The sequence below is a fragment of the Musa acuminata genome, chromosome BXJ2-8, assembly GCF_036884655.1.
Source record: "Musa acuminata AAA Group cultivar baxijiao chromosome BXJ2-8, Cavendish_Baxijiao_AAA, whole genome shotgun sequence".
Classification (NCBI taxonomy): Eukaryota; Viridiplantae; Streptophyta; class Magnoliopsida; order Zingiberales; family Musaceae; genus Musa; species Musa acuminata.
The window spans coordinates 48,382,832-48,406,661 of NC_088345.1; the positions used below are offsets into that span (position 1 = coordinate 48,382,832).

The 23,830-nt window shown below is 37.4% G+C and overlaps 3 protein-coding genes and 1 long non-coding RNA gene across 7 annotated transcripts; 3 read left to right on the forward strand and 1 right to left on the reverse strand.

Annotated features, from left to right (window-relative positions):
• Window positions 1-113: 113 nt before the first annotated feature.
• LOC103996515 (uncharacterized) lies at window positions 114-2,612 on the forward strand. Its single transcript, XR_010489520.1, has 3 exons — window positions 114-249; window positions 1,114-1,170; window positions 2,474-2,612. It is a non-coding gene; the product is annotated as an uncharacterized LOC103996515 (long non-coding RNA).
• A 628-nt stretch (window positions 2,613-3,240) lies between these two features.
• Window positions 3,241-4,266, forward strand: LOC135586084 (glycine-rich cell wall structural protein 1.0-like). The gene has a single exon (XM_065122329.1). The coding sequence runs from the start codon at window positions 3,383-3,385 to the stop codon at window positions 4,130-4,132; it is 750 nt and encodes a 249-aa protein (XP_064978401.1). The 5' UTR covers window positions 3,241-3,382; the 3' UTR covers window positions 4,133-4,266.
• A 607-nt stretch (window positions 4,267-4,873) lies between these two features.
• Window positions 4,874-17,242, reverse strand: LOC135619877 (glutamate--tRNA ligase, chloroplastic/mitochondrial-like). Its single transcript, XM_065122322.1, has 13 exons — window positions 16,967-17,242; window positions 16,522-16,640; window positions 13,906-14,027; window positions 10,829-11,011; window positions 10,558-10,676; window positions 10,406-10,454; window positions 10,196-10,297; window positions 9,967-10,069; window positions 9,785-9,848; window positions 8,306-8,420; window positions 6,342-6,442; window positions 5,898-6,054; window positions 4,874-5,282 (listed from the first exon to the last, which is right to left on the reverse strand). The coding sequence occupies exons 1-13, from the start codon at window positions 17,215-17,217 to the stop codon at window positions 5,052-5,054; spliced, it is 1,716 nt and encodes a 571-aa protein (XP_064978394.1). The 5' UTR covers window positions 17,218-17,242; the 3' UTR covers window positions 4,874-5,051.
• Window positions 17,243-17,494: 252 nt separating this feature from the next.
• On the forward strand, window positions 17,495-23,506 carry LOC135619878 (ribose-phosphate pyrophosphokinase 4). Of its 4 annotated transcripts, none has more exons than XM_065122323.1 (7): window positions 17,495-18,271; window positions 19,645-19,960; window positions 21,292-21,387; window positions 21,504-21,572; window positions 21,658-21,786; window positions 22,880-22,979; window positions 23,056-23,506. In XM_065122323.1, the coding sequence occupies exons 1-7, from the start codon at window positions 18,156-18,158 to the stop codon at window positions 23,187-23,189; spliced, it is 960 nt and encodes a 319-aa protein (XP_064978395.1). In that variant the 5' UTR covers window positions 17,495-18,155; the 3' UTR covers window positions 23,190-23,506. The 4 variants fall into 4 exon arrangements, with proteins under 4 accessions (XP_064978395.1, XP_064978396.1, XP_064978398.1 ...); XM_065122324.1 differs by having other exon boundaries at window positions 17,915-18,271; window positions 23,065-23,506; XM_065122326.1 differs by having other exon boundaries at window positions 18,007-18,271; window positions 21,658-21,753; window positions 23,065-23,372.
• Window positions 23,507-23,830: the final 324 nt, after the last annotated feature.

Genomic DNA, 23,830 nt, shown 5'->3' on the forward strand with positions numbered 1-23,830 from the left:
TTCTTTCTCTCTCTTCTTTTTCCTTCTCGCCAGACTTTCTTCTCTCCTTGGTATAAGGCATCTATCTCTTCGCGACCTCTGCGACAGCTACGAGCTGCTCCTCAGAGTTCCTTCTTTGCCAGAAGTTCCTCCTCCTCCTCCTCCTCCTCCTATTCCTCTTGATAGTAACTGAAGGTGCCGCCATTGTTGAAGTTTGAGGAGGTTCTGCTGCTGCAAACAGGGTGATGTGAGATCACAAAGAAGGCTAAGGTAAGATTTCAAGTGGAGGGGCAAAACCATGTTTATCTTACGCATGAATGCATTGAGTGAACAAGTAACTCCATACTAACTTTTTTTGTTTTTTGTCTTCCTAAATCTTTCTCATGCACCCATTTATTTCCTGGTGAAAACAGATATCTTGCTTTATTTTTTTTTCTCTGATTCAACTGACTGTATATTCCTCAAGCTTCTGAGTTACCCAAAACTAAAAACAATCTTGAAATGAAAAATGAAAGCAATCATAGTCACCTTCTTGTTAAAATTTAGACTTTTTACTTGATTGATTGACTGTTAAAGTTTGTATAATATTGAGTCATTTCCTAATAGCTTATTGCTTTTAATTTTTTTATAATTTACTTAAAATTTTTATTATAATATCATAAGATAATTTACTTTACAAAATAAAAGTAACAAAACAGAATATGATAAATCGTTAAAATCTTTAACTAGCTAAACTAGTTGACACCTCCATACTATAAATCTTACATATGAGAATTTTCCAAGAGACATTGGGACGATTAAAACCCATTGTGTTAAAAAGTTAAGAGTTAAAATGAATTAAAAGAAGGTTGAAGACTTCTCTTTTAATAACTTAAATGTTCTTTATCACTTATAATAAACTTCAAATATATCTTGAGCAGAAAAAATTCTCAAGTTCAAATTTTTTTTGCAGTGTACTCCAATTTTAAAGAACTTTCTTCCTATAGAAAGTTCTGTACCTATGTCTCTCTTTCCAATAACATATTAATTGGTTGTACCTTCCTCCTGTCTAGCTTCCACTTTCTCAGTTCCCAACTTACTGTGTCACCTTTCTGAGTGTTGAAGTTTGATCCCTGCAATTACTTTGCCATACAGTGGATATCTTGTTTTCCGGCAAATATATGTAATGTTATGAAGCCAAAGCTCTTTCAAGTAAGTGACAACAACTTGTTTCCAAGTCTTTCATCAAGTTCATTTTAATTCATCTGATACTCTTTAGACTAAGATTATGATATAACTTCATTCTATATATTGAACGTTCTGAATCTTCAACAAATTAAGCTGTTGTGGTGTGTTTAATGATTGAAATCTTAGTTTGAACTTCTCTTGCAATGAATGATATGCATTAGGTCATAACTCCCTTTTTTTTCTCTTTCAGCTGCTGGTCAAAAATTGGCCATCCAATATTAAGTGCACATTTTGTTGTCCACTTCATTAACCCATCCTTATTCTCAAATTAATACTTGTTAATGGCAGTCAAGATGATAGGTCATTATCCTTTGAGTGAAAAATAAAAGAGAAAAATAGAAGAAAAACTTGATGTTTTCTCCTAGACTTCCTGTTGCACCAAAAGGTACGTAGAGATTGATTCTCTACAATAGTCCAACACCCATAGACTCGAATAATTTCTCGCAAACCTACGGGTCGTACCAATGATCGACCGATCAAATTGTCTCTTATCAACTCTTTTTTTCTCTTTTAGCTGGTCAAAAATTGGTCATCCAATATTAAGTGCACATTTTGTTGTCCACTTTATTAACCCATCCTTATTCTCAAATTAATACTTGTTAATGGCAGTCAAGATGATAGGTCATTATCCTTCTGAGTGAAAAATAAAAAAGAAAAATAGAAGAAAAACTTGATGTTTTCTCCTAGACTTCCTGTTGCACCAAAAGGTACGGAGAGATTGATTCTCTACAATAGTCCAACGCCCATAGACTCGAATAATTTCTCGCGAACCTACGGGTCGTACCAATGATCGACCGATCAAATTGTCTCTTATCAACTCTTTTTTTTTCTTTTAGCTGGTCAAAAAATTGGTCATCCAATATTAAGTGCACATTTTGTTGTCCACTTTATTAACCCATCCTTATTCTCAAATTAATACTTGTTAATGGCAGTCAAGATGATAGGTCATTATCCTTCTGAGTGAAAAATAAAAAAGAAAAATAGAAGAAAAACTTGATGTTTTCTCCTAGACTTCTTGTTGCACCAAAAGGTACGGAGAGATTGATTCTCTACAATAGTCCAACGCCCATAGACTCGAATAATTTCTCGCGAATCTACGGGTCGTACCAATGATCGACCGATCAAATTGTCTCTTATCAACTCTTTTTTTTTCTTTTAGCTGGTCAAAAAATTGGTCATCCAATATTAAGTGCACATTTTGTTGTCCACTTTATTAACCCATCCTTATTCTCAAATTAATACTTGTTAATGGCATTCAATATGATAGGTCAGTGTCCTTCGAGTGCAAAAAAGGGTAAAATAGAAGAAAAACTTGATGTTTTCTGCTAGACTACTTCCTGTTGCACCAAAAGGTATGTAGAGGTTGATTCTCTACAATAGTCCAACACCCATGAGCAAGATTTCCAAAGATTAGAGAATGTTAAAGTGGTAAGGCATGTACTTGATATTGAGAATTTGAAAGAAATGTTGATATATTTGACCAAATATTGTGAGATTTACCTGAAACAATTGCCCGCAAAAACGCCTCCAATGTAGGCGATCTCGCGCTGCCTGCATCAAGTCAGTTTCTAGTATCAAACAATCCATAGAAGACTCAAATACGAATCGACAAGAACACATTTTGTTCTTGATTTCAACATATCAGCTTGGTGGATGCTTCAATCAGTCATGATATGAAGCACTGACACATGGAAACGATGGACTTACAATCGTAGCGCAGTGAGTAGAATACCACGAATGCTTCCTTGATAGCTCAATGCAGAAAAGATATGGAAGCTTACATCCCGACTTCCAACATGGGCAAAGCTAGTGGACGCAAGAAAGAGGATGGCTGATGCAAGCCTCCATTGAGGGGAACAGTGTGCGAGGTAATGGGAAGAGAAGGATGAGCAAGCATTGCCAACCCCATCCTAATCCTGCAATCATTTCCGCCCCTAACGCACTGGTCAATAGAAAGCAGTCTTCGGCATGCGGGGAAGAGTAGAATGCAAGCCACATTATTCTGTTATGTGTGTGCGCGCGCGTTTGAGCCCGCAGTCTCTCCTCGGTTCTTCTTGCCCAGCTGTTCCCATCATTACCGTCACCACACGCTCCACTAGAATAAATGTGCAGCTATCAAATGGTCGTCTCCTGGCGTCCTGAGAACAGCAAATAGAAAGGGAGCGAGTCAGTCTAAATGAGGTTATCGGGAGGTGGAGGAGGAGGAAGAAGAACGAGAAGGAATCCATGGCAGGGATTCTTGTGTCTTGCTTCCGCCGCAGTCTCCACCATCATGATTTGCTTCGCGAGTGACCATCCGTCGCCACGCAATGAATTGCAACCCGCGCAGCTCAGTAAGAGAGATGTCAACGTTACTCCGGGAGACGTCTACGAGCGCAGGCAATGGTTGACGGATGGTAATGGTAACGGCAGCGGCAAAGGTGGGAGAGGTGGAGGGGGAGGGGGAGGGGGAGGGGGAGGAGGAGGAGGTGGTGGTAATGGTGGCGGCGGCGGCAAAGGTGGGAGAGGTGGAGGGGGAGGGGGAGGAGGTGGTGGTGGTAATGGTGGCGGCGGCGGAGAAGGTGGAGCTGGTAGTACTTGGGGTTGGGGTTGGGGTTGGGGTTATGGATGGGGATGGGGCAACGAAAATGGTGGTGGCGGAGGCGGAGGCGGAGGACGTGGTGGCGGTGGCAGCTCGGGTGGCAGCGAAGGACGAGGAGGAGGAGGGGGTGGTGCAGGCAGGAGAAGACGGAGTAGGCATGAAAGCAGAGACGACAGGGCGGATGGCGGTCACAACTACAGTTCGAGCTTGTACAGGGTGGGGGAGTACGCCCGGTGCAGCGGGAGGGGGCGGTGCGGCGGAATGAAGCTGCTCTGCCCCATGCACTGCGATGGGCCGTGCTTCTACGACTGCCACAGTAACTGCAGAGCTCACTGCAGATTCTGAGGATCCATCCATGCACAACGCAACCAGAGAATCACCCCATGTTCGTGTGCCGACAGGCGTTTTATTTTGTTCTTTCCTTTTTTTCTTTTCTTTTTTTTGGCTAAAAGACCAGTGTTTGGTACTTGGAATTCGTAGTAGCCATTGATTGTTTTTGTTGGAACTAGTATTTACAATCACTGAGATTGATGGTGTCTTAAACCCTACAGAAGCTCTTACCATAACACTAGTATCTTTGTTTTAAGCTGCTTTTAGAGAAAGCAATGAGCATCTACCAAAGACATGCCATGTAGACAGCCTACAATACCTGAGACGTTCGTTCGCCAGACTGTGTTCCAGTTTCATAAAAAATCCATAGTTATCAACTCAATCATAGCCTTCAAAATTTTCATGGATAACAACCTCGACAAATGTAGGTTATGAAGAACAATCAAAACATGCTAGAACAACTAACAAAGATAAGTGGGCGAATCAAAATCATGCTATGCTGTGCCATGCTGTTTTATCAAGCATACAGTTGGCCTATATGCTTGTGAAGAGCATACCTAGGCAGACAGGTACATGCCCACACACAGCATAAGCAACGAGCAGGTGAAATTGATCCAGCAGAACTGATGAAACTTGTGGCAGCAAGAAACACACCGCCGCAGCCGATGAAAGACCTGTCCAAAGGTGGTCATACAACGTGCTTGGAAAAATTTAAGGGCACTCCACAAAAGCAATTGGCAGTCTAGAGAGATTAGATGGTACTGAAAGAAAATATTTCATCAAATCAGGGTCAATATTCAGAAAAAAAGTGTGCAGATTTGCTCGGTAGTTGGGTTACGACCTTTATCCCACACAAGACCATCAAAAGAGCTCAAAACACAACTGTGGTTGCACCAACCTGATAGTAAAATGTACCTGAAGGGTATAAACGAACTTAATCAGATTGACCAGCAACAGATTCAAGTTGTTTGTTCTCCTTGTCCAAGGCTTCCCAGTCGACCTCCCTCAACATTTTAAATCTCTCGGCTAATGTTATAAAACCTGCTTCTGGGTTAACCACTCCCCAAAGACCAGCTTTATATATCAAAAGAATGCTGCCTCCCATATCTGGGCCATGAAGCTTTCCTGTCAGCAAGACTCGCAGAGGCATAAAGAGAGACTTCCCCTGACAAAAATGCACAAGGCATAAGGTGGGCTTTGAGGTGTTAAACATAGAGAATGAGCAGACAAAATTTGACAGTTAACACGAGATATTGAGAAAATTCACAAAGAAAATTTAAATTCAATGAATGATTAATTCATCTCTAGGATAATTTCAGAACAACTGACTCTCACTAATATGTATCAGCCCATACCAATCCCCTGTCAGACTGATACTGTACCAGGTGATACGCTATGGTACGACGAACTTGCCTCAAAACAAATTACATTTATAATAGGAAAGACAACAAACTTCACTAGTACAAAGCCCAAAAAGGGTCCTTTTATTGCCGTTAAAGATTACATTAAAAAAGGATTAGCATTTGCATGACTTTTTAGAAAAATCGCGACTATCAAGCTATCAGCAATAAACTATTACTAATAGAATATGACTGCTTAGCATGGACTCAGACCACCAGTCAACAGTCCCCAGCTCCATACTGACAAAATGTTGATGTAGTAGATTATTTGAACGTTGCAACTTGTGCACACCTTGAATGTATAGTATCCAAAGGGTCCACAGTTTCGAGTATGACACACTAAACTTATCGACACTATTAATGTATCAGAAAGAACTGACCTTGCGCTTCAGTAGCTTGCCGAAGCCTTTCACCCATTTCTGCCAACCAGCATGCCCTTCTTCCAGTGCTGCAGGGAGCTCCCCACCATCATAAGCAGCAATTAAACTAGCAGCCACCTCAGAAAGCTTGTCTTGTACAATAGGTTTACATTCTTCGCTGTCAATTGTATGTGATGACACTTGATCAGAAAATCATATTTAGAACTCACATATAGTCTTATCCCTCAGTGGCACTCAACTAAAAATGAATGGAAATTCACTTGAGGAAGTTATTTCTTATATGCTTGAGTTCAATGGTGTCAAAACAATTGTGGCCAATCAAAATTTACCTAGAATAATAACACAAGATTCATTTGGAAAACAGGAGAAACAACCTAAGCAATGTGGAAGTGAATCAAGTATTGATCATCTTAATATCATGTAATAAGAAGCTTTCACCCTCACCTAGATAGAGTAGTGTACAATGGATAAGACAATAGATTTGACAGAGCTGTGTCCACTTCTGTTATTAGATCAACCCCATCCTTCAACAACTCTGTCGCATCCTGCATGTATATTTGTGCAGCAAGCATCATTGTGCAATGTCTGTAATCATGTTACTGTAAAACATGAATCAAACATGTCCAGAAAGTTGATAAAATCAATGATAAACAACAAGCAAACCACGCAGGTCGAGAAGGGGTTAACTTCTGTTATATCCCATTTGCATATTGTCTAAAGATAATAGGGATTTCCTCAAAAATCTGCGATAGACAGCGGTTTCACAATTTGGACATTGTTTGTGCATTTTAGCATTCTTTCTTATAATCACCTCAATATATCAAATTGAAATGCACTGATCTACCGTTTGCTTCATAACCTGAGCAAATGAACCCCCAACTGGATCAAACTAGCTTTCATGAACTTCGCCAAATGACCACATTCCCTTGAAGTGATTATATCACATTTTATTATGACTACTGTGAATTGACCAAACGTCCTTTAAAGGTATGTTTACCCCAGATCCACTTCCTCATGCATGCTCTATACATTTGAAGCTATTATATGAATTGTATTACAATCATTTATTATTTATTTACTCTCACCTACTAGTGGTGCTAAGTTTTACTGTGTATTCTCATATAATCATCAACTCCATCCTTAGATGCTCATGCAACTAAAATGGTTGAAAAACCTGAGCTACCGTGCCTGAGCCTAGAGAAACAAGTCTTGCTGCTAACATTGATATAGAACTAAAGGGAGTGGATCGAGGATGACCAACACTGCATCTAAGGAAATTACTTGAGAAAAAAAAGGCCAACAACAATTTATACTGCAACAATGTTGAGTTGATGACTTCTAATACTTCTGGTTAATTGATACATATTGTTTGAATCAGCTTAGAATAAATATTGTCTGATATATGTGCAACTAACATATGATTCCACCGTGTACTATGTAGGCAATTGGATATGGACCCTATACATGAGATTATAGTGCGTGTGGATATTGATGGGACCTATTGTGTCCCAAGCCCGGTCCACAGGCATGACTATATTCAACAAGGTCACTGTAACTTTGTGTTTACTATTTAATAATCATTTAACTATTAATGCTGAAAGTTAGTTTGACTCAATCTACAACAAGATATATGGCTCAAGAATAAGAAAAATTCTTCAACACAAGCACAGAATCAACAAGATAAAGACCTAACCAATCCTAGCACAAATTTACACAGATTTTGGGACATTTGGTAATAGAATCTGAATCCTAATGGGTAATTTATGTTTGATTGTAAGGAAGCCAAGTTCTAGATGTTGGCAAACTTTAAACACATACTAGGTGAGTTGTATTTCGACTTCTATTCCTGATGGGTCACAAAGAACTTTCAAGCAGGGTCTGCCGTACCGACTGTACCACCCGGTACGGGCGGTATGTACCGGTCCGACAGGTTGTCGGTACGTAGACCGCCTGTTACCGGTCCGAGTGCACTGTAGTACTGTAGCAGCGCTACAGTGCTCGGCACACCTGAGTGTACCGCTCAGTATACCGTACCGTACTGGTACCGAGCCCAAGTCGAAATACTGGTACGGTACGGTATTGCGAACCTTGCTTTCAAGTGACAAAAAATAGCTCTAACATTTCAAAATCCCTAAATTTTTTATAACAAAATAGCCTATTAATTTTTGTTTTGATTCCTGAGTTCATGGACTCATGGAAATCAACCATTTAAGTGACATCCACTTGGTTATAATTCCAATTAAACCTTCCAATCTAAATTTTCAAACAAACTACTACAGTAGAACTGAGACAACTACAACGTATGGCGCCTTAAGTGTTTATATGCAAGATTTTAACTCTCAAATTTCAACAATGATGTCAGTCCCTATATTGCACAAATATGGCAAAAGATGAAACCTAAATCTCACCTTTATAAATATTCCTTCAGATTCCAAGAGAACACCAGTGCACTTCCACCTGTCTCCAAAAATCTTTAACAACTCTTCTGGCGGAAGGGATCTTAAATGCTGACCATTCATCCATCTGTTTGGATAGCAGATCATGTAAGGGAACAGGCAAAAACAATGGAGATTATCCAACAAGAAAGAAAAACCCTATGTACTCATTGAAGCCGCAGAAATTCTGCTGACAAGGTCAGCCTCCACTGGCTTACTCTAAGCATACATAACTGATAACTCGGATAAGAAAAGAAAGAGAAATTAACTGAAATTACTTAACCAATTAAAGCAATAAAAGGATTAAAACGGAACTGAAAAAATAATCCTAGCATGCAACCTATACCATAGAAAACCACTATACAATTTTGCAGCTCATGCTGCTGCAGCAAGTCACAGGTGCATGCAAAGAAGCACCTAGGTAAACAGAAGGGGCACAGAAAATCATACCATATGAAGTAATTGTAGCAAGCCTTAAACAACGACCTACCATTTCCAGTATGTTCTTATTCATAACCAACATGCCTAATGCAAATAAACTATTCTGAAGTAACACTATTTGTGAATGTTGTCAAAATCTAATTGGGATATATGAGTCATTAACTTGATAAGCCTAAACTACTAACCCAAAATACTCAAGCCTAAATTAATAAGAGTATACTCAATATAACCCTATAAACCAACAAACCAACTCAATTGACCTCCCATAACTGATGTAGGATCAAACATGAGGTTTCACATCTCTTATATTTAAGCTTAATGTTTTCGTCAATGTCCGAATATAGTCCAGAATCGAATCCTAATATATTGCATGTGAGGTTCAACCTAGTAGAATACCATGATGTGCCTCCAATCCCATCCATGGGAATCAAATCCTAGTATGGTGCATGTGACTCAACCTAATGATGATTTGATTCCACACTATGATACTATCAAGTTTCAACCCCATACACAAATAGTTCTTTGTCACTTGTGCCCCTCACCATGTCCAATAATAGGTTCATCCGTTCATGTTGATACCATTTGTTACGATTCATTTGGTTGAATAACTAATTCATCAATTTAATAAGTTCAGTAGTAACAGACTCACCCTAAACCCTAGAAATCAACTCGACTGATTATCAACTAATAAGTTCAGTTGTACATCTGATATGGCACTAAATTTGAGGTGCCAATGAGATAATCAAAGATTACATGTTTATGAACAAATTAAAGGACACATAGGTAGTATTAAAAGAATTCTGCCGTTTACGTATTTTGACTTCATTTTTTTTACTTTAAGAATTTGAGTACATGGAACAGCATAAAAAATATATTTAAATTTTTTTAAACTAGGAATTCACATTTATGAATATTTAGCTCCATAATAATTGCATCAAAACAAAGCATCATTAATATCTCAATGCACAATTCAACATACTTGTAATAAATTAAATTGTTTCTAGTTTGTACCTTAACTTTGTAGAATCAAAAATTGCCCCACTTTTATTTACACGACTTATTGAGAACTTCTCAACTGCAAAGTTGAATTGCGCACTTCAGTAAGCAAACACATGACTTCTTCCTTTCTAATTCTTATCATTATGAATCAAAACATATATAAACATGAGAAGAAACAAAGTAAAACCACCAACCAAGCTGATCAATGGTGAAAAATTCATTTTCGGTACCATCTCCCCAACCTAAGAGTGCCAAGTAGTTCACCATTGCCTGGGGTAAATACCCCATCTCCCTGAACTAACAAATGAATGAAATAATATGTACAATATCTACAAGGGCTGACCATATTGAAAGAATTTCAAACAGTATCTTTGTGGTAACGGTAGGTCAGCCATGAAACTTATTCTTGAATCAATTAGTTACCTGTCCGACCGAAGTTGCACCATGACGTTTTGATAACTTACTTCTATCCGGGGCAAGAATTAAAGAAACATGTGCAAAGGAAGGCATTGAAAATCCAAGTGCCTGCAAAGAGTATCAATAATGATTCACCACGTTGCTCATGTTTGTAGTGATTCACCATTGGCATTACATCTGAACATAAGTACAAGGATAAAAGAAACAGGAGCATACTTTGTAAATAAGTGCTTGTCGCAAGGTGTTAGGTAAATGCTCCTCTGCTCTGAAATTAAGAAACCAAATAATGATGAAGGCTCATCCTGAATCCATTATGAGAATATTGTAAACTTGAAAGAAAATGTCATATAATGTATGTATGACACTACCTTATAACATGTGATATTCGCATTGTGGCGTCATCAACTGTGACACAGAAATTGTATACAGGTTGGCCATTGCTTCTCATAATGACAAAGTCACCAAGTGTGTCCAAGCTCCAACTGACCTTCACGAGACTATGTAGTGAATTAGCAGCGCATGGATTAAAATTAAATTAATGAAACCAGGAGTCTCAAAATATGAAAAAAAAAATCGTGGTATGCACAATATTAATCCAACATTATATTTTCTAGAAAGCAAGATAAACAAATATCTTACTTCACCACGAATAAGGTCAGTAATTTTCAAGTTTCCTTCCTTAGGTACACGGAAACGATATGTGTAAGATGTTCCTTTTGCCAACTCCTGCTTTATTTCTTCATCTGATGCGGTTCTCCACTTCCCCGTATACATCGGTGGCAGCTGCATCTGTTTTGCTCTTTCCTTCATTTGTTCTAGTTCCTTTAGAAATAAAATTTAACAAGAAACTCATTATATGAACATAACAAACTGAAAAAAAGAAGGATACTGTATAATAATAGTCAATAGAACAAAAAGGACATCTGCTCTCAGATACAACTATTGAAAGAACCATACCAAGTACCTAATAGCAAATTTTCAAAATATTCCAAAGAAAACATATGCAGTCTTTACAGAAAGAAAATCATGTGTCCTGAATCTTTTTCTACTGGACATCTTACAGAAATTCTGCATTATCTACTTGCTAAATCTTGTGTTAACAGAAAAGGGCTAATACAGAGGCATTTATCTCTAGACGGCCATCCTAATGAATCAATTTTTGCACCCTAATTCATAATATGTACAATCCCCTTGCAAATAAACTTGTCTCATTCTGATTTAAGTAATATGAAGAAATCCACTCCTATTTTATCATGTTCTGGAACTACTATTCTGTGTTCCTGTTTTCATTCCACATAACAGGGTGATCCACGCTCCAGATATTGTAGTGCCAAAGATACATATGCTTGTGATTATTAGCATACTTGACATTTATATACTTGAATGTTGGTGAAAAAACTAAAAAGAAATAGATACAAAGTTTCTTGTCTCTTATTGTAACTCCCAACTTACGTTTTCCACTAGGACCTGCAAAATATGCAGTTTCATTCTATCATCAGTTTTGTAGCTTATATACCTACGGTTGGTTCATTCAGACATCAAAAGAGTTAGTCTAGCGTATCAGTGAGGTGTCATGCTTGATTGACATATGACAAAGAACATCATTGTGTCACAGGGAAAAATAGCCCAGAAGCACATATAAGCAACAAACCTGATAGGTTTTATGATATCTTAACAAATAAAACATTCAAAACTACAGAAAGTTCAAGTATAAATGTGATCTTCAGTCAAAGAGCTCAGTAATCCACGCAATATCATTTTTATCAAATTGGAATACTTCAGATCAAAAAATATCATTTATCATGAGTCAAAAGTCAGTAATTCTGCTCAAGGATTTTCCTCAGTTGGCTGAATGACAATTTAAATTGAATTTAAACTGAACAAGCACAACCATCACAGAGTGACTGGGTAACACTAAAGGAGATAGAATAATCAAACTTCATTCTCATGATTCAAGTCATTACTCTTTTATGGACTTTCCTTGATGGGCTGAATGACACAGATTTGAAGAAGCACAATCATCATGCTTGGATTTGAACAACATTACAAAAGAGAAAATCTTTCTATTTTCTCTATGCAAGGTATACTTGAGATTATGTATGGCCCTAGCATCAGTAGTTCTTCAAGGAACCTCATAGTTCCCCAAATTTTGTTTCTTATTAATACAATTATCATTCAAAAATTAAGATCCAAGATTATATGTTTAGACATAAAATGCATCACATAAGCCATAATGGATTTCCCAACAACCAAGAGAAAATGTAAAATAAAAGAGCTAATGTTCCTGGACAGTGGTTGTACTTAACCTTTTTACTTCCAGGAATTTAAACTTTTCCAAGTTAATAATTCAACATACATATTCCCATTATTCATGGTCAGAGACAAAATTTTCCAACTATGTTGGATACTACTTCTATGTTGGACGGCCACTGCTATTGTTGCTAAGTTGGAAATACAGGTCCATAGAATACTAAACATTAATCAGAAATTGAGCACCTGGCTATCCCTTTAAAATTGTGCTGCCACTCAAAATAGATGGTGCAGAATGCACCATTGCACATAAGGTGGTACACACCACATGGCTATAGCCTAATCGTTGATCCTCTAGAATGTTGATGGAAATTTTAAAGACAGGTTTCACTAATATAGTTTTCCTACAAAACTTCAAGGCATTTGTCATGGTCCACTCATTGATAAAAGTATGAAATTGAATCTTTAAGCTGCGTATGCATTTAAGATGTAACAAACCATCAATACAAATACAATAGGATACATGACTTTATGCTTTTCTTTCTTTCTTTTTTCTTCTTTTTCTTAATTAGTCTAAAGAAACCATTCAAAGCACATACTATAGGAGAAAGGGTTAAATATTGGAAAAATGAATGACCAACCAAATCAAAAAGTGTAGAAATATGGCTTTGCATGGAGATTACTAACAGGAGTACCATTTATGGAACAACCTAAAACAACAACAACTTCAACTTTAAACTGTTTCAAAATCTCTTTTCCAGAACATTTGAAGCATTGTTGCTATATTAGCAGCCTAAATTATTAAATATAACTACAATGTACAATGGAAGAGGCCTTTCATGCCATCACAGACATGGTGATGATGCTATTTTTGCAGCCATATAGAAAACCAGCATTTCCAAAATAATCTTCTTTCTTCTTAGTAACCATTGATATCTATAAAATATGGCAATGTCTCGGATTCCAAGTGACTCATCACATGCAGATCACATGTAAGAATCTAATTTTTTAATTGAAATGCCTTCAAATTTTGTGTCAAAGACTCAAAAGATGTTCTGATTCTGAACAGAAAACTAGTGGTTAATAACTCAAATTCAGAAAAGAGACAATTAATTGACCATGAAAGAATGTTCACATGTTAAAAGCAGAAAAATTAGTCCTGAAGGTTGACTTTAGGTTTACCAATAATTCTTTGTTTGATAAAAGAATACATAAATATTTAAGATGAAACCAAGGGCAAAAAGAAGGCGAAGAAGAAAAAGAACAGTGGCACTGGATATTACTGTCAACCCATAAGTTTCATGTACCTATTGACAAGAGAGGGAATTCTCTTGAAAAGATAAAACAGGTTATAACTTATGGTATTCTAGTTAAAGCAATTGCAGATATCCTAGTGAATAAATTTATAGAACCATATAAAGCAAGCACCTAACTAGCCATTCTGGTAAAAAGTTTCCATAAATTACCTCATTGGAACAGAAGCATCTGTAGACAGCACCACTTTCCAACAACTTCTCAGCATATTCTTTGTACAAGGAATTTCGTTCTGATTGCCGATACGGACCATAATCTCCACCCACACTAGAGCCTGTAGATTTAGCACACGATATCACATCTTTTAATTAAGTGATACGATGATGAAAAAGTAGGCTTAGTTAGGAGCTGAAACACTATAAATCATACACTATTTAATGAAGCAAGGTATCTCTTAGGGGCTCTCTGGAGTCCCTTCTTTGATTTTTCTGTTAGATACAAAACCTGAAAAACCAAGGGATAAAATATATTCGATACATTGTCTATTCTTTTCAAATGAATTCTTGTTTCCAAAACTTCAGTAAGAAATAACTATATACAAACAGAAAACTTAGAAACAAAGGCAAGAAAACAAAAACACTTGTGACAAATTATTAGAGATTTTACCTAAGAATAAATCATGCCCCATGTTGTATCTTCAAACCTTACCAAAGCAAAAAAAGGCAATTTACTTTTAATTAATTCTTGATTTTTACTTAAAATAGAAAATTTTAGAAGACCAAAACAAAATCTAAAAGTTTAATGGAAATTTTAACTTTTTTAAACAAAAATCTAATTCTTCATGTCAATTTTGTTGTACAGGTCTCGACCACCTCACCAACCTACTTTCCAGTGGGAGGCAGCAACGACCTCATATGAATCCACTAGAGTCATTTGCTGCCTCCAATAAAAAATATACAACAACAACAAAGTCAATAAAAAATATAGAATAGCTTCCATAAGTAGGACATCCTTTTTTTAAGTATCGTGACTACTTGCTCATGGCATGTCTACTCACATAGTTGCACTGTAATTGGACACAGCAGAATTCTGATTGTTTTGTTGTGTTTGAGTCCTGCCTACGACCCAATCTCAAGGTAGGTATGTGATCAGGCAAGTGATAAACAGTTTCTTTATATTTTTATTTTTCTAAAGCTCGAGCCATAGAATCACCAGTCTCTCAAGAGTCACAAGACTCATGATTCCTGAGAGAAGATACTACTTCTTTATTTATTTTCTTTTTCCCGTCCTCCCTCTCTCTCAACAACAATAGAGATTGGTGCTGGCAACAGACTGCAATTGACATGGTAACAGCGACAGCAACAAACAGCAGTGATGACAGCGAATACAAACTACAAGTCTGGCGACAAATTACACTGTAGGACTTCCTCTCCCTCCCTTTCTAGCAACCAGTATATTTGTGGCAAGTTTAGCTAGTAACCTCAGCAAACAAGTGTGATGACAATGAATACAAGCCACGAACTTCACAATGAATTTCATTACATGACCTCCTCTTCTAGCAACCAGTATATTAATGGCGGGGTTAGCTGTTTTAGCTTATATTCCAGCCATTCTTTCCAGTTACCAAGGATCCAGGTGATAGATCGAGAGAATTGGTTTGGCTGATGCCTATCCTGATCCAAAATGGCCAACTCCAATTTGGACAAGACCGATTTTGTAAACTATAGTTGTTGATACTTGATAGTATAACTATACACATATATATTCCATCATAAAAGAAAAAACTGTATCATACATAAACATGTATGCACATGCATGAGTGTCTAAAAGATAGATTAGATGCATGACTTCTGTCATAGATTCTATTGTTCCTAAATCTAAATATAGTCCTAGCTATGCAGGTTTGCTATAAAATTTATTTGTTAGTTTTCTCTTGTAAATTCATACAACAATTGGAAAACCCAGTTATACAATTTTCAAAGATAGATATCATAATGTTGCTTCTTACCTTAAGATCTAAGAACGGATTATTTTTAGTCCTATGACTTAGGGTTCTGAGAAAACAACCATTTGAATTTGACATATGTCTACTACCTACTATAGGGCAACAAATGGATGCACTTATTGCATCTGTAAGATAGATGCACGAAAACAAAACTGAAGAGTTCAAACTAAGAGAAAATGATAAGCTATTGAGCTGATATTTTCTTCAGTTAGTACTTAAATAAGTTTTTGAGATACTGGTTTTGATTGCTATAGTAAGCTGCGTTGTCATGAAAATATTAAAACCTCCAGTTGACAATTAATCACCATAGTATCCTCTTGCTCTTGGCAACTTTGTCATTCTATAGTTTCACCATAAAGTTGGTAATAATTTGGTTGAGTAACATTGCCAAAATAAGGAACAGCAGAAGAAATGGAATATTCAGCAACGCGTCAAAGTTAACAGAAAAAAGGTACCTATTAGATTATAAGCAGAATAAGATGGAACAGAGATTGGAAAGATCAACATGGAAGCTAAAAAATGCAAATGCATTTCTCTGCAAGCATCAATGAAATTGGGATTTCTAACAAAAGAAATTAGTTGCTTTGGTTGTTAAACAATCAATTGATTAATTATCTTCCCTTGTGTATCTGTCTTACGCAAAGGATGCAGACTGATAGCCATCGGAATCAAGCATTTGATAGATAAGGCTCTCCCAATAGTACAATGCAATATACTATATTTCACAAAAATGTACATGAAAACAAAAAAGTAAGAATTAAAGAGTAATGTAAAGCACAGCAAATAATAACTGATATATTTGCAGCACTTCAACAAAACATACCTTCATCCCAGTTAAGACCAAGCCAAGATAGGTCATTTAGCATTGCTTCTTCTGATTTCCTTGTGGATCTCTCCAAATCAGTGTCCTCGATCCGCAAAATAAATTTCCCACCTTGTGATCTGTAAAGATGTTCCAAACAAGAAAATATTCTAGAGAATTAATATGACTATGAAGATCAGAAGTTCAAAAAGCGGAGTCATAATGTCGCATGATATCAAGAAACAATAGTTGGGTATGCATTTCAAGGCAGGCATGCTGATAAATATACATAAACCAGCGTCTCTTTTCATATTAGATAAAGGAAAGAGGACGCAAGTAATCAAAGAATCACTGATGGCTCAGAAATATATGCCAATAAAACTATTTAAACAGTGAAAAACAGTATAATCATCCAACACAAAGAAACACTCGCATTAGGCGATTGAGGAAACGTCCAAGGACGCACCTGGCGAAGAGGTAGTTGAAGAGCGCCGTCCTCGCTCCCCCAACGTGCAGATTCCCCGTCGGTGACGGCGCGAACCGGACCCGTACCTCCCCCTCGGTCGGGCCGGCGTTTGCATAGGATGCCGACACGGAGAGGTTCCTCCGGCGAACCGAGATATAGGGTTTAGCTGCGAAGCCCCGGCGGAAAAGAGGCGCAGGGAGCTCCGGAAGAACCCTAATTCGAGCCCACGGCGATCCCACAAGTCTCGCCATCTCCCTCTCGTGTCTATTACCAAACGCAGGAACAGATTACGCTATCTATAAAGATATTAAAGTTCAGTTCACATGTCTTGGCCGAGCCACCATACAATGGAATCAGCTTTCCCATTGGGTAGATGCCACGGGCCCCGGAATGAGAGAGGACACTAATTCCGTCGTGGCAGCCTCTATGGCGGTCTTTGTGGCGGACCGGGACCACACCGTATCCTACACCTCGACCTGTCTAGTTTACTTGTCGTGGCCATTGAATCAGAATCAGTCGGAAAGTAATCGCTGATGAGGCGAAGGTAACGGGAGAACAGCCCAGCCGTGCCTCCCAGCGATGGCGGCGGTCCTTTTCGGGCCCGGTATAGTGCTGTCAACACTAGAATCTGCTCACCAAGTATTCGATATAATGACCTGCTTGCTCTAGGCGCTAGATTTGAGACATTTCTTACCAGGTTTTGGTTTTTGGGATTAGCTCTTCTCATATTCCATCAATTGCAGCATCAATTCTTTTGTGTATGTATATCTTGATCGAGGTTTATGTCTTGAACCGAGGCGATTCTTTTGTATCATCCTGCAACTTGCATCATTAGATGCCGCTGCTAAAGGGTGGCTGTGGTTGTTGGCCTGTGTTATCTCGAGCCCAGAGCCCAAAATGTAATGGAAAGACTCCTTACGACTCGCCCGTGTAGGGTTCGCCTGAGCAGGGCTTTGCGTCCGTTGGGGGGTGTCGCAAATGTCATGCTTCAACAGTCGCCACCATTGAAATAAAAAAGTAATTTTGATTACAAAAGTCATCAGAATAAAGACCTGCCAGTCTTTGGGGCATCCGCAGTGGTGCGGGGGAATTTATTCAGCCTCTTCTTTATGTTGCAACCCATTTCCACCTAAAGAGGCACGAGAAGAGAGTAGGTTTTGGCGGCAGCGGGCAGCGGTGGTGCTGGGAGATGGCTAAAAGAGCAAAGAAGCAGATAAACCTCTTCTACTGCGCTGAGTCCGAAGAGCTCGCCAGGAAGGTGGCCGACCACTCCGACGTGATCCAGCTCCAGACCATCACTTGGAGGTAGACCATCGTTTGATTTCCTTAGTTCCTTTTTGTGGTTCCGCGAGCTTCGTGTAGGAGCCGTTATCGAGTAGATAAGATAACTGAGATGGGTTCTAAGGCTTCTGCCTTAAAGATTTGATCTTTAGCGTTCTTGTCCTGCGCGTTGAATTTTGTGTGTGCACAGCGGATGCATGATTTTTTTAACTGAAATAGGATTTTGTTGTTCTTCATCTTTTGCTTTTTTTTTCCTTCTGTACATTAAGTACCCAGATGCATTTTGCTGAACTCTCTTAGTGATGCGTTTTCCCCTAAGCTCTTGATTTTTATCTGTTCCTGCGTATTTGGAGTGTCTCGTCAAAATTAAGGCACATGTAGAGTTCTCGTTTGGTTGACTTAGTTAAAGGTAAGTTTTTTTTTACTTAATCTGTTGTGCCTTTCACTTTTTTATGTTAAGCATGTATGAATCTGTGTGGGTGGTTTATCATTCTACCGCATAAAAGTACTTCGTTTCGTCCCTTCTGTTGTTATCTCTTGAACAAATGTTGACGTTGTTGATTTGTGGAATATGGGGATCTTATTTGGGAAGTTTTCTCCAAGAGCAGTCCGATTGTTGAACAGACTGCCTGCCTATTTGCAAATCAATTATTGTCTAGAAAGTGGTGTATCTTGATTACGTCTCTAAATGCAAATGGATTAACTTGACCCTAAAATATTCCAGACTAGATTTAAGATAGGAATTCATGATTATATTATAGTAAAGCATGTACATGCTAATCTATTAGGTCTTTTCGTTCACCCCTGTAACCATATTGAAATGTCTTCTCCTCCACACTTTGTGAGAAAATTACTAATGTCAAAAGACTTGGAACATAAATTATTTGCTTGAGGATTGCACCTTAATAAAATTGATGTTTCTAGAATCCACTAAATAGATCACATGGAATTGGTCCAAATTATGGTAAGGATTATGAAGTTACTTTGTTTTTTAGCTCAGTTAATAAACGAGGTTGCTGATTGGTCTTTTACCTTCTCCAAGAGCATCAGAATTAAGTGCTTAAGGAGTACCATCTTTCTGATGGATGAAGCAGGATCACCTATCATGTATGCTTCATCAAAGTTGATTCTTTTAAATGATTTGACCATATCACTGGGAACTAGTATTTATGGTATAAAGGGGGTTTCGATCAAATCCATCCCATAGGAAGCTTGTATAGGTTGTTCATCTGTAGCTTCAGTTGAGAAAGTCTTATTTTTAACTTTAATAATTTCTCTCCTCATCTACTATGTTGGTTATGTTTCCTTTGTCTTCATGATAAATTATTGTTAGAAGTTTGTTTTGCCAAAGTGAAATGTTATGTCTTAACTGATTCATTTTTCTATTATGTTATCAGGAACTTTGATGATGGATTCCCCAACCTTTTTATTAACAACGCACATGATATTAGAGGACAGCATGTTGCCTTTCTAGCCTCATTCAGCTCACCAGGAGTCATTTTTGAGCAAATATCTGCAATTTTTGCCTTGCCAAAACTATTTATTTCTTCTTTCACCTTGGTGTTGCCATTCTTCCCAACTGGTTCTTTTGAACGGATGGAAGAAGAAGGAGATGTGGCTACTGCATTTACAATGGCACGGATATTGTCAATGATTCCTAAGTCTCGGGGTGGTCCAACTAGTATTGTCATCTATGACATACATGCATTGCAGGTTTCTAGAAATTATTTTCAAGTTTTAATTTTTTGTTGAATATTCTGTATCGTAATTAGCAGCTTTCTGTACTTGTGATCTTGTTAACAGCCTTTTCTTCATAAATAGCATGCATCAATATTTGTCCTGTGAATTGGCACATCATGTATTCTTTCATTAGGTGCTTACTGCTTTTTCATGGGCAATAACTTTTAGCTCGTCACCTGTCCATAATTTAACTATATTTGACCTATGTTTGACAATTGATCTATGAGGAAAGCATCTTCTTATTTTATGTTAAAGTAGAATCAAGGCTTAATGGGCTGCACTAGCTTGAAGCATAACGTTAAAATGTTGAATGTTCTGTTACAGTCAAAATTATGTTTTTCTTCTTGTCCTGGTATAATGATGGTGTAATGTTTCAAATTCCTGAGCATTGAAAGATATACAGAGGAGTTTTAGACCCTTTCTTTCATGCCAACTTAGTGACAAGTGGCACTCGTGATCCAATTTTTTAATGTTTAAGGACTATAAGTGCATGGGTATATTCTTTATACATACAATAAATATACTTCTTATGTTGTTAGAAATTTAGAATAAATCACCGATCAAGTCCTTTAACAGACTTGCTTTATTTCTTTCTACTTAGTCTTTATTCTTTCACTCTTGTTTTGTTCGACCTTCACATCATGTTTTTGTGGGCAACCATTACTACAGTGGTGAAGTTGCTCCTTTGCAACCTGGGTACTAGAACTTGAGTTATGGAAATAATCTCTCCATGGGCTCTATATTGATGGGTGCTTTTTATTTGGCTTTATGTTTTTTTTTAAAAAAAATCATATTTTGCATCATAAAGTTGTTTTTTGTAATATTGTTTTAATAATATCTTTCCTGACCTTAATTTCTCTTGTTGGGATATGTGCACAATCTTGTTGGCAACAACTTTCAGTTATATCAACAACTTTCAAATGTATCTTTTACTGATTTTACAACCAAATCTGTAATTCCAGCTTTTAACAAGTTGGTTCTGAATTTGGCTTTGACACAATGTTTTGTGCTCAAAATTGTTGAGAAAGTGCATGTAAATATCAACAACTGGTCTCGTCTGATATGAAAATATGTTAAAAGCACATTTATTCAGTGCCTAATTTTTTTTTTGTGATGACTTCTTTGCTTCAGATTATTCTTGTATATGCTGATCTCGATAATCGATATAGTTTGATCCTTAGATGAACCATTGTCTAAACAATTGTTCAAGTCTCAAGATGATTTCATATGCCTATTTTTCATATATCAACCTTGTTTCATATGTCCAAGCATTATGTGTCATATCTTCTTATTGATTTTCTCAGGAAAGATTTTACTTTGGGGATGATGTCTTGCCTTGCTTTGAAACTGGCATTCCACTATTGTTGCAGCGTCTTCATGAACTTCCCGATGCAGATAATGTATCCATTTAATTATCCACACAGTTATTTTAGATCTAAAAAGTATATCGTATCGCAATTTTGCTGTTATGTATCTTGACTCGATCCACTGACCCATGTGATTGTCACCCACGTAGATAACTATAGCTTTCCCAGATGATGGGGCATGGAAGCGGTTTCACAAGCTGTTGATGCACTTTCCAATGGTTAGATTGCTGGTCACAAACAGTGAATACAATAAATGTAGTTCTCAAGGAGTTTCTGACTGAAGGTTCAATTATTAAATAACAGGTTGTTTGTGCAAAGGTTCGTGAAGGTGACAAGAGAATAGTTCGAATTAAGGAAGGGAATCCTGAGGGTCGACATGTTGTCATCGTGGATGATTTGGTACAATCTGGTGGCACTCTTATTGAATGTCAGGTATCACATTGAGACGAGTCACAGAAGTTCTGTAGAGTTTTGACTCTACTATCTTCTTGCTCGTGCATCCTGTTGATGAAAACCTTGCACCTTATTAGCAAAAGAAAATTTAACCCCTGAATTTCTGTATTATTAGCTCTTAATCTCAGGAAGTATACTGAATAAGTTCATCTATGATAGTGGTGGTCTAAAATTTCTGCGTAGATTACCTCTTCTCTCTTCAATTCATATGCATCTTGCACTGTTCAATCTACCAGTTGTACTGAGTTATGTAGTTGGTACTTTTGGTTCCAATCTATAATGTAGTGATAATTAACATGCTTCTAATTACATTCTTAATTATCCTTCTATTATCTGCTTTGCTATATCTGAGAAATGCTAGTCAATTTAAAAGTGATATACTCCGACAAAAAGGTCTTGGTGTGTATAGCAGCTAGAACACCCGAAGTAATTTGAGACTAATTTGATGTTCCTAGTAGGCAAAATTCTCTAACCAGAAGGTCCTTATGATGAGAGGATCAAAGGGCACCAGACAATGAAAACCCTCCTGTAAATATTTGTATTGTCAGGATAATTCATGTACATATTCTTACTGTTGTAGACAATGAAAACTTTTATTTTGTAAATTTAAAAACCATACGTGGTCATTTACGATATAAAGGAATATCTGATCTATACACATTCAACATAAGAATGAGCTGAACTAATTTTCTATGTACTATATTTGCATTTTAATGCATTTCTGTTAAAGAATGTTCAGATAAAGAGAATGGTGAGCATCAGGAAATCTATTAAAACACATTTTATTGGTTCCTTAGTACTCTTTCAAAGATTCTCGTTATGTTATAGTACCTATGAAGATCAACATCAGAAATATTTTAAGCCACCAGCCTAAGCACAATCATGTTCCTGTTGTTTCATGCTTCTTGGTTTACAAAGGATCAAATACATACATGCTATTTTTTAGGTAAATGTTGATTTAGCTTACATCTGAATCACCAATCGTTGAGCTTTTTTACTGTCAAATATTGCTGGCAGTCTCCATAAGACTTGGTCACACGACACAATAGTTCCATTTGCTTTTGATTTGCAGAAAGTTTTAGCTGCTCATGGTGCTGGAAAAGTAAGTGCTTATGTCACCCATGGTGTGTTCCCCAAGAGATCATGGGAGCGATTTCTACACAAAAATGCTGGTACAAACTCATTTTAGATATTGGGCAAGTTCTTCAATGGCATTTTCATGTTCTAATAATGTTCTGTGTTCCTTAGAGGGTTCAGATCATCAATTTGCATACTTTTGGATAACCGACTCATGCCCACTTACGGTGAAGGCCATAGCTAACAAGGCTCCATTTGAGGTGCTCAGTCTTGCTGGCTCTATTGCGACTGCCCTTCAGATCTAGATTTTCTATGGCAGCTATGTTATGTCGACGGCATTGTTTGAACCATCCTGACTCTTTAAACAAACCCGTGCCTGCCTTGATCCTCTTAAAAATTCTCTCATCTTTTCCATTTGTGCTGTTCAGTGAGAACATACATATCAACTTCCCAGCCACATTTTTAGCAGTCTGTTCTTCCAAACTACTCTGGAATTTGTCCCTTTCTATGTACTGACGAACCTACGCAAACAAATTGCTGGGAAAACATGTTTCTGGTCCTTTGCACCAAATCTGGTTGATCATATGCTGAAGGTTCTTTGCTGAAACAAGATTATCATGTATCTGAGTACTCTTTGTGGACTTGCATGTGTCGACATTTTTTGAACCTTCAACACTTATTAGCGTGTTCATGATTTATATGTGGAGATTATGATTACATAAAATCGAAAGGTGAATGGATCGAGTCTAGGATCGGCAATATTTCAGTTTTTCAGCCAATGGTATCCATCCTATTGCTTTGAGTTGCTATAATACTTCAGTTTACTCCGCATCAGATATGAGTTTATAAGGTCTAGATGGGTCTATTACTATTAATTTGAACCTAAATATGTTGAATCACTTATTCAGTTACTGTTTTGGATCAAATTAGAACTATAAGTTTAATA

Bases quoted from the DNA above. Each gene is read 5' to 3' on its own strand.
- LOC135586084 (XM_065122329.1), top strand. From the start codon at position 3,383: ATGAGGTTATCGGGAGGTGGAGGAGGAGGAAGAAGAACGAGAAGGAAT.
- LOC135619877 (XM_065122322.1), bottom strand. From the start codon at position 17,217: ATGGCGAGACTTGTGGGATCGCCGTGGGCTCGAATTAGGGTTCTTCCG. The intron at 6,055-6,341 runs GTGAGGGTGAAA...TACAATTGACAG, and splicing joins TTGTACACTACTCTATCTAG to CGAAGAATGTAAACCTATTG. The intron at 5,283-5,897 runs GTCAGTTCTTTC...CATTTTTGTCAG, and splicing joins GCAAGCTACTGAAGCGCAAG to GGGAAGTCTCTCTTTATGCC.
- LOC135619878 (XM_065122323.1), top strand. From the start codon at position 18,156: ATGGCTAAAAGAGCAAAGAAGCAGATAAACCTCTTCTACTGCGCTGAG. The intron at 19,961-21,291 runs GTTTCTAGAAAT...TGATTTTCTCAG, and splicing joins ATGACATACATGCATTGCAG to GAAAGATTTTACTTTGGGGA. The intron at 22,980-23,055 runs GTACAAACTCAT...TGTGTTCCTTAG, and splicing joins ATTTCTACACAAAAATGCTG to AGGGTTCAGATCATCAATTT.